Source organism: Carcharhinus amblyrhynchos, chromosome 35, assembly GCF_965287045.1.
Source record: "Carcharhinus amblyrhynchos chromosome 35, sCarAmb.v2.hapA, whole genome shotgun sequence".
NCBI lineage: Eukaryota > Metazoa > Chordata > Chondrichthyes > Carcharhiniformes > Carcharhinidae > Carcharhinus > Carcharhinus amblyrhynchos.
Window position 1 is genome coordinate 12,452,885 of NC_137358.1, and position 10,114 is coordinate 12,462,998.

General features: G+C 45.1%; 1 protein-coding gene across 2 annotated transcripts; it reads right to left on the bottom strand.

Moving 5' to 3' along the window:
- Nucleotides 1-1,269: 1,269 nt before the first annotated feature.
- LOC145361777 (mitochondrial ribosome and complex I assembly factor AltMIEF1-like) lies at nucleotides 1,270-9,622 on the bottom strand. Of its 2 annotated transcripts, XM_080217746.1 has the most exons (3): nucleotides 9,549-9,604; nucleotides 6,205-6,353; nucleotides 1,270-1,549 (listed from the first exon to the last, which is right to left on the bottom strand). In XM_080217746.1, the coding sequence occupies exon 3, from the start codon at nucleotides 1,492-1,494 to the stop codon at nucleotides 1,270-1,272; it is 225 nt and encodes a 74-aa protein (XP_080073872.1). In that variant the 5' UTR covers nucleotides 1,495-1,549; nucleotides 6,205-6,353; nucleotides 9,549-9,604. The 2 variants fall into 2 exon arrangements, with proteins under 2 accessions (XP_080073872.1, XP_080073871.1); XM_080217745.1 differs by lacking the exon at nucleotides 6,205-6,353 and having other exon boundaries at nucleotides 9,549-9,622.
- Between the last annotated feature and the right edge of the window lie 492 nt (nucleotides 9,623-10,114).

A 10,114-nucleotide genomic window follows, 5' to 3' on the forward strand; every position in this document is an offset into this window, starting at 1 on the left:
GAATTAATGCTTCGAGTTGTGTTAACTCTGATTCTCTCTCCACAGATGCTGCCAGACCTGCAGTTTTCCAGCATATTCGGATTTTATTTCAGATTTCCAGCATTCATGGTATTTTGCTTTTATTTTTGGGTTATGTGTGACCTAGTCTGAAATCTGCCTGACAACAAGCCTGGGTAACGGGGCTGTTAAAGATTAAAGGAAGACACAGATTGTTTTCTGGGTAGAATTTGCAAGGTATTGTCAGATAATTACCCAATTCCCTTTGAAAGCCACAGTTTAATCTGCCTCCTCCACACTCACAGGCAGAGCATCCCAGGTCCCAACCACTCGCTGGATTAAAAATGTCTTATGTTCCTTTTGGGTATTTAGTCCATCACCTTAAATCAGAGTCCTCTGGTTCTCGAGTCCAGTACATATAGTTTAGCACAGCCCTTTCCCCTTTAATGTCACATAGACTTTCTATATGGAGTTCCTCAACAGTGATGAAGAAACATAGAAAAATGGCAGCAGGTGGAAGCCATTGGCCTTCGAGCCTGCTCCTATTCATTTTTTTAATTCTTTCATGGGACATGGGTGTCACTGGCTGGCTAGCATTTATTGAACATCCCTAGTTGCCTTTGGAGGGCAGTTGAGAGTCAAGCACATTGCTGTGGCTCTGGAATCACATGTAGGCCAGACCAGGGAAGGATGGTGGATTTCCTTCCCTAAAGGACATTGGTAAATCAGATGGGTTTTTTTCCAACAATTGACAATGGTTTCAGTCATCAGTAGATTCTTAATTCCAGATTTTTTTTCAAACTCCACGATCTGCTGTGGTGGGATTTGAACCTGGGTCCCCAGAACATTAGCTGAGTTTCTGGATTAATAATCTAGCAATAATACCACTAAGGCCATTGCATTCATTATGATCATGGCTGATCATGCAACTCAATAGCCTGATCCCACCTCACTGCCTCCCCCCCACCCCCCCAATATCCTTTGATCCCCTTTGCCCCAGCTGCTATATCTAACATCCTTGATATCTCAGTACTCAGGATACCAACCAGACAATTCTTACTGTTGCCTAGAGAACTCCAAACCCTGCCCCCAACTAACTCAAATGGGAAAACTCCTGATCTACATGCTGTATTCTCAGGTTGGGAAATCCGTTTACCAATTGTGGTCTCAGGGAACACCTAAGCTAAAGGTTTTTAGAGAAGAACAGTGTCAAGAATTTAAGAAAAAACATACCTAGAAGTTTGGAAACAGATGTTGTACGTTGGCTCTGGATTAAACCAGGCCTCCGAGCTTGTTGTTTAGAAAGTAGATGCCTTTCTCCAATTGCTTAAGTTTCTCTTCTTCGTTGGTGAGGTGCTGGTTCTTTCTGAACTCCTTCTTGATAAAGGTGTAGTAGTAGTCTCGGTCCGTGTACCGGAGATTGCGTCCCTCACGCAGGAGAGCTCGGTAAAGATTCAGCACTGCCACACGTGACCAGGCCGCCATGTCAAGAAGCATCAACCAGGGAAATCGGCACTGCTGTCCAATCAATGTGAATTTAATTCTGCCATATCTGTAGTAAAATAAGGGGAGGTAGACAAAATAGATCAATGACAAAACATACAGCACGGAAACAGGCCATTCAGCCCAAAAGATCAATGCTGAACTTTATTGACTCATCATAGAATCCCTAGTACAGGAGAAGGCCATTTGGCCCATCAAGTCTGTACCAACCACAATGCCACCTAGGCTCTATTCCCGTAACCCTACATGTTTACCCTGCTAATCCCCTGACATTATCATCAATTTAACATGATAATCAACCAAACCCACACATCTTTGGACATATATTGGTATACAGTGAAAAGTATTGTTTCTTGCACGGTATACAGACAAAGCATACCTCAACATAAGCCTCGATTCCTTTCTCCTTTGTGTTTATCTAACTTCACCTGAAATGTATCAATTTTATTGACCTCAACTGCTCCTTGTGGTAGCGAGTTCCACCACTCTCTAGGTAAAGACATTTCTCCTGAATTCCTTACTGGATACCAACATACGAACAAGGAGGAGTAGGCCATTCAGCCCCTTGAGCCTGCTCCGCCAGTCAGTAAGATCATGGCTAATCTGCTAATAACCTCAAATCTGCATCCCATCTACCCCCCCCACCGATCATTCCCTTGCTTACCAAGAATCTATCCAACTCTGCCTTAGAAATATTCAAAGGCTCTGCTTTCATCACCTTTCAGAAAGAGCTAGAAAGACTCACAACCCTCAGAGTGAAAAAAATTTCACCTCATCACCATTTCAAATGGGCAATCCCTAATTTTTAAACAATGATCCCTTTCCCACAAGAGGAAACATCCTCCCCACATCCAACCTATCCAGACCTCTAAGGATCTTAATGGTGACTATCATATATTTATGTCCTCTAGTCTTGTACTCCCTCAATAAGTGGGAATCATAGAATCCTTACAGTGCAGAAGAAAGCCATTCGGCCCATCAAATCTGCACTGACCACAATTCCACCCAGGCCCTATCCCCATAACCACATGTACTTACCCTAGCTAGTGCCCCTGACACTAAGGGGTAATTTAGCATGCTAATACACTTAACCCACACATCTTTGGACAGTGAGAGGAAACCGGAGCACCCGGAGAAAACCCATACAGACACAGGGAGAACATGCAGACTCCACACATACAGTGACCCGAGGCTGGAATTGAACCCAGGTCCTTGGCAGCGTGAGGCAGCAGTGCTAACCAGCTATCTACATCAACTCAAACAAATCCCTCATAACTTTAACAACATCTAGCCAGTCAAGCTTGGAAATCTCTTTCTAGAGTAAAGAGCCCCACCCCATTCAACATATTCATCAGCATTGGAAAGAGGGATGTAAAATGAAGAACAAGCTTGTTCTTTAATGGAGCAAAACAAGATGGGAAAGAAAACAGGACATCTGATCACATTTGCATTGATATTTTTCACATCTCTGATCCTTCTGCACCATTCAAACCAGGTCACTCCAGGTACAGCAAACAGAATCTCATCTTTCTCCTGGACAATGCACTGAACTAGACCAGCTTAGCCTTTGTCCTTATTTTCTCAGAAACGTGGCAGTTCTATCAGATGGCAAGGGTAGTTGAGATATACAGCCTTCCCACAACCTTACAATTTTTGTACATCCACATTATTGCTCTCTCGCCCAATCTGTTTCCCTTCCTCTGGGAGTATCCCCTTCAAACGAACATACAAAATTGGAGAAGCAGACCATTCGGCCCAATAAACCTGCTGCGCCATTCAATACCTTCATGGCGGATCTGTTTATGTTTCAAATTTGATATTCCCATCTACCCCCAATAATCTTTGATTCTTGTTAGACCAGCGACTCAATCTACCTCCGCCTTAAAAATATCCAATTATCCCATCTCCACTCCCTTTCTTACCCTGCAAGTTTCCAACCTGTGCCTCACTCACGTACCACCTCAGTTCCAATCTCTTTAGTGGCTGGTGATTTTTTTTATTCATTTGTGGGACATGGGCATTGCTGGCTGGTCAGCATTTATTGCCCATCCCTAATTCCAAGAGGGCAGTTGAGAGTCAACCACATTGCTGTGGCTCTGGAGTCACAGGTAGGACAGATCGGGTAAGGACAGCAGATTTCCTTTCCTAAAGGGACATTAGTGAACCAGATGGATTTCTGCAACAATCGACAATGGTTTCATTGGTCATCAATATATTCTTAATTCCAGATTTTTTTGAATTCAAATTCACCATCTGCCGTGGTGGGATTCGCACCTAGGTCCCAGAACATTAGCTATGTTTCTGGATTAATAGTCTAGTGATAATACCAGTAGGCCATTGCCTGTCCATCTTCCCTTTCCTGTAGAAGTCCACATTCTCTCCATACACAAATGAAAGTTGCAAGGTGTTCAGAGTCTGTCATGTTGCAGAGCAAGAGGACTGGATTGTACCTTTTCAATCTATTGCCCACTTCATATTTCTAGCAGCAGCCAAAGTGGTGGGCGATGTGGAACTCACTGCCTAAAAGGATGGCAGAGACAGAACCAGAAACCCTCACTACATTAAAAAAAAACACCACTTGGATATGCACTTGAAGTGCTGTAACCGACATGGCTACAGATCAAGAGCTGAAAGGTGGGTTCAGACCCAATAGCTCAGCATTGACACGAGGCACAAAGTGATCTCCTTCTGTGTGTTAAATATTTCTATGTTTATGTTGGAACTCAGATTTAATGGGAACTGGTGGAGAGGAAGTCAGCTTGGTCTACCTTTCATTCCAGGTGCTAATGACCCTATTGCGTATTAGCATTTTTTTCATTCTTAATTTTAAGATTTCCAGCATTCGTACTTTTCTGACTCTCTTCTCATTACTTCAATATTTTTGCATCTTTCATTTGCTTTCACTCAGGAGGGATCTGACTCTTTTCAATGCCTTCATTCCTGTTGCATACTTTATCTCTTAATTTCTCTCGTGTTGCCAGAGATTATCTTTGTACACCACTCACTATTTTAACCACTTTCCAAAAGACCTGGTTTGCTGACAATTCAACCTATTAATCATCTCTGTAACACTCAGCATTTTTGACTTATTTTCTTACTCTCGCACTCCTTCTCTCCCATTAACATAGAGAGGAATCTGGGCGTGCAGGTCCACAGTTCCCTAAAAGTGACAATACAGATGACCAAGGTGATTAAGAAAGCATATGGCATGCTGGCCTTCATCAACCAGGGCACTGAGTACAAGAGTTGGGAAATCATGTTGCAGCTATATAAAACCAAAAGAAGAAAATACTGGAAAACCTCAGCAGGTCAGGCAGCATTTGTGAGGAGAGAAAAGAGCTGACGTTTTGAGTCCAGATGACTCTTTGTCAAAGCTGGTCAACTTTGACATAGGGTCATCTGGAATCAAAACGTCAGTTCTTTTCTCTCCTCACAAATGCTGCCTGACCTGCTGAGATTTTCCAGCATTTTCTCCTTTGGTTTCAGATTCCTGCATCCGCAGTAATTTGCTTTTATGCAGCGATATAAATCTTGGTTAGGCCGCATTTGGATTACTGCGTGCGGTTCTGGTCATCACACTACCAGAAGGACACAGAAGCTTTGGACAGAGTGCAAAGGAGGTTCACTGGGATGTTGCCTGGTGTCGAGGGTGTTGGCTATGAGGAGAGGTTGAATAAACTAGGATTGATTTCACTGGAAAGACAGAGGCTGAGGGGAGACCTGATAGAGGTCTACAAAGTTATGTGAGGCACTGATAGAGTGGATAGTCAAAGGCTTTTTCCCCAGGTGGAAGTGTCAATTACAAGGGGGCACAGGATCAAGGTGAGAGGGGGAAGTTTAAGAGGATATGCGGGCAAGTTTTTCACGCAGAGAGTAATGGGTGCCTGGAACACACTGCCAGAAGAGGTGGTGGAAGTAGGCACATTAACAACATTTAAGAGGCATCTAGATGGGTATGCAGGCAGGGAGGGAATAGGGGGATAGGAGCCTAGTAAGGGTAGAAGGTTTTTTTTAGTGCAGCCAGGGCATCATGATCGGCACAGGCTTGGAGAGCCGAAGGGCCTATTCCTGTGCTGAACTTTTGTGTGGAGTTTGCACATTCTCCTTGTGTCTGTGTGGGTTTCCTCCCACAGTCCAAAGATGTGTGGGTTAGGCTGATTGGCCATGCTAAAATTACCCATCAGTGTCCTGAGATGTGTAGGTTAGAGAGATTAGTGGGTAAAATATGTAGGGATGTGGGGGTGGGATTGTGGTCTGTGCAGACTCCTCTCTCTGTACTGCAGGGTTTCTATGATTTGATTTTTCTTTGTTAATTCTGTTTCAGTCCCATTGAAAGGCTTGTTTATTTTGATGTTTTGGGGCCCAGGTTCAATTCCAGTCTCCATTAAAGCAAAATAGTGCAGGTGCTGGAATCTGAAACGAAAACAGAAAATGCTGGAAATTCTTAGCCCATCAGACAGATCTGTGGGGAGTGAACAGAGCCAAGTTTTTGAGTTTAGGTGACCCTTCGTCAGACAAAGAGTCATCTAGACTAAAAACCTTAGCTGAGATTTTCCTGCCCCTTTTCTCCACACTGACACGCACTTGTTGTGTAATGCTAACAGCTCTCCTTTAATTCCCTCCTGAGAAAGGTGAAAAGCCACATAAATATACCTAAAAACTAGAGAGAGCTGTGAAACGCCTCACTCATTCCACATGACTCACCATTTCCACCTGTTCTTTTCATCACTATCTTTCTCATTTTAGGCCGTGGTCTGAGGGTCTTTCCCTTCTGGAAGTTTCAGCAGTAAATGGAGGCTGAGGGTCTAGGCAACTGAAGGTACAGCGAATATATCTGGGAATGCGCAAAAGGCCTAAGGCAAGAGGCAGAGATAACAGAGCTTTAGGAATGGAGCAGGCCACAGAGATACTTACTGAGAAGAAAGGCCAATGAGGTATTTGAAAACAAGAACGAGAGTTTTAAAATTATTGCCGAACCGGGAGCCAGCAAGCTCAGGACGATGGGTACCACTTTGCAGAGGGACCTGGGGTTCCTTGTACATGAGTTGCAATAACCCAGTCTGCAGGTGATCAAGAAGGCGAATGGGATGCTGGCCTTTATAGCGATGGGGATAGAACATAAAAGCAGGGAGGTCTTGCTGCAACTGTACAGGGCACTGGTGAGGCCGCAGCTGGAGTACTGTGTGCAGTTTTGGTCGCCACGCTTGCGCAAGGATATTTTGGCCTTGGAGGGATTGCAGAGGAGGTTCACTAGGCTGATACTGGAGATGAGGGGTTTAGGCTATGAAGAGAGACTGAATAGACTGGGTCTGTACTCGTTGGAGTTTAGAAGGATGAGGGGGGATCTCATAAAGATGTATAAGATAATGAAAGGGATGGATAGGGTAGAGGTAGAGAGATTCTTCCCGCTCAGAAAGGACAGCAGGACTAGAGGGCACAGCCTCAAGATTGGGGGAGGGGGGTTGCAGTTTAGAACGGAGTTGAGGAGGAACTTCTTCACTCAAAGGGTGGTGAATCTCTGGAATTCTCTGCCCGTTGAAGTGACGGAGGCTGCCTTGCTAAATATATTTAAGTCACGGGTAGATAGGTTTTTGACAGATAAGGGAATTAAGGGTTATGGGGAGAAAGTGGGAAAGTGAAACTGATCCACTTCAGATCAGCCATGATCTTATTGAATGGCGGGGCATGCTCGAAGGGCTAGATGGCCCACTCCTGTTCCTCTTTCTTACGTTCTTATGTGAACAGGACTTGATATGGGTTAAGACACAAGACATCAAAGTTTTGGATGTCAAATGTATAGGACATGCATGAAGGGAGGCTAAACAGAAGAGCTTTGGAAATGTCAAGTCTGGAGATAATAATGGCACGGATGAGGATTTCAGCAACAGGAGACAGATGAAGGCAGTCTTGATAAGGGAGCAGATATGTAGTCAGAAACTTGTTTCAAGGTCACTTAGGGTGCATTGGTTTGCAAGCAGCCTGGTTGAGCCTCAGACAGTGAGAGAGATGGAGTTAGTGTATGAGGAACAGGGAATGTAGACAGTAGCACTTATTTTTTCATGTAGTACAAACTGTTGCTCCCTTTGAAATTTGGTATTCTTGCATCTGTCCTGATGAGTGCAAGGAAACAATTTGTCCTTTTTCCAATAGTGAGCAGTTTTGGAAGCGGGAGCAGGGCCTTGTAGTCCATTACATGGTCTAACCAGTTCTGACAGAGGAAGGCTAAACTAATACCATCTTCAAGAGGGAAACTCTTTCACAACATCTTCCAGTTTTGCAACCGCCCCCCCCTCCCGCCCCTACAAATGACTCAGTTCCAATGTTTTCTCCCATTCTAGTCTAGGTAAGAAGGAAGATAAAATACAATAACATACGTTAAATCCAAAATTACAGAGGCTGTTTTAACTTTTAATGCAACTATCTGTTTGTATTATCAGGTACAAATAAACACTGAAGAATCCCTACAGCAATTTGATCCATCAAATCTTCACCTATTCCACCCCACCCCCCCCCCCACACACACACACACACACACACACACACACACACATAAAGCATCTTACCCAGGCCCATCCTCTGCCTTATCCCAGCAACCCGACATATCCTCACATCTTTGGACACAGAGGGGCAATTTAGCATGGCCAATCGACCTAATCTGCAAGTCTTTCAGACTGTGGGAGGAAACCGGAGCATGCAGAGGAAACCCATACAGACACAGGGAGAATGTACAAACTCCACACAGTGAACCAAGCTGGGAATTGAACCTGAGTCCCTGGTGCTATGAGGCAGCTGTGCTAACTACTATGCCACCACACCACACAGAAAGCAGTTAGCAAATAGACAACAGTTTAACATCCAGAAAAGTACTTATGACTCTTTTAACTTTTGACCTCATCTGTGCCCAAAAATGTTCACCTGCATTTCACCTTAAAGAACACCGACTTGCTGTGGAATATTCCAGCATTTTCACTCTCACATTTCAAACATGTGATGTTCTTTAATCAAAATTTACAGCCCATCTGTAACTGCAACACTATATTCTGTAATCGCTCCATCCCTTCTGGGGCAGCACAGTCGTTAGCACTGCTGCCTCACAGCTCCAGGGACCTGGGTTTGATTCCTGGCTTGGGTCACTGTCTGTGCAGAGTTTGCACTTTTTCCCCCCACCCCGTGTCTGCATGGGTTTCCACCGGGCACTCCAGTTTCCTCCCACAGTCCAAAAGACGTGCTGGTTATGTGCATTGGCCATGCTAAATTCTCCCTCAGTGTACCCGAACAGAAGTTTGGCAACGAGGGGATTTTCACAATAAATTCATTGCAGTGTTAATGTAACTTATGACACTAATAAATAGACTTAACTTCTCTTCTATGCATTCTATGAACCATATGCTTTGTCTGTATAGCATGCAAGAAAAAATACTTTTCACTGTATCCCAAAATATGGGACAATAATAAATTGAATCAACTCAAAATTTGGATCTGAGGCCTTTGTTTCCTTACCTCCGCCAACATGTTTTTTTTTAATATCAATCAACAGGATTTTTTAAAATATCAATCAATCATAATTCCAAATGAATACCACAGCCTGGTTTAAATGGATTTAATGTCATTAATAAACAGACCCAATTTTGTTTAAAATTAGTGGGTGAGTAGTTTAAATGGATTTAATGTCATTAATAAACTGACTCAACTTTGTTTAAAATTAATGGGTGAATAGTTTAAATGGATCTAATGTCATTAATAAACAGACCCAATTTTGTTTAAAATTAATGTCAAGTTGACCAGGATCTGGATGACTGACAGCGGAAGTTCCGCCCAGCGGGCTCTGATTGGCCCGTACTCCAGCGGGGCAGCTCACTGATTGGTTCTAGCCCCCTATCAATCATGTATGCTCAGCAGGCTTCGTTAACGGCGAGAGGGGGCCGAATACTTCGGACAAACCGCGCGACTTTATTACCCTAAACACACCGAGCCCCAGCAACGAGCGGCCAGGCCCGATTGCGGTGGATCCCGGAGTGAAGCGACCTGGTTAAATGGCTGGCTTTTACCTTTTGGGCTTCCCCTGCTCCCCGCTCCGACCTCCGCGGGAGGACCAACAAGATGGCGGCAGCCCGACAATTACCCGGGGCACGCGCTGCGTCATGACGTCACCGGCCGCCCGGGTGGGGCGGGGCCAGGAGCAGCTGCCAATCACAGAGGGGAAGGCGGGGCCACTAGCAACTGTCAATCACAGAGGGGAAGGCGGGGCCAGGGGCAACTGTCAATCACAGGTGGGGCGGCGCCAGAAGGAGCTGCCAATCACTGAACCGGGGGCGGGGTCAGGTATCCACTGGAGACTGGGTAAATGGGGTTGGGGGGGTAAATGGGGTTGGGGGGGGTAAATGGGGTTGGGGGGGTAAATGGGGTTGGGGGGGGTAAATGGGGTTGGGGGGGTAAATGGGGTTGGGGGGGTAAATGGGGTTGGGGGGGTAAATGGGGCTGGGGGGAAAGTGGGGCTGGGGGGAAATGGGGTTGGGGGGGAAGTGGGGTTGGGGGGCAGAAATGGAGAAGTGGGTTTGGGGGTGTAAGTGGGGTTGGGGGGTAAGTGGGGTTGGGGGCAGAAATGGGTAAGTGG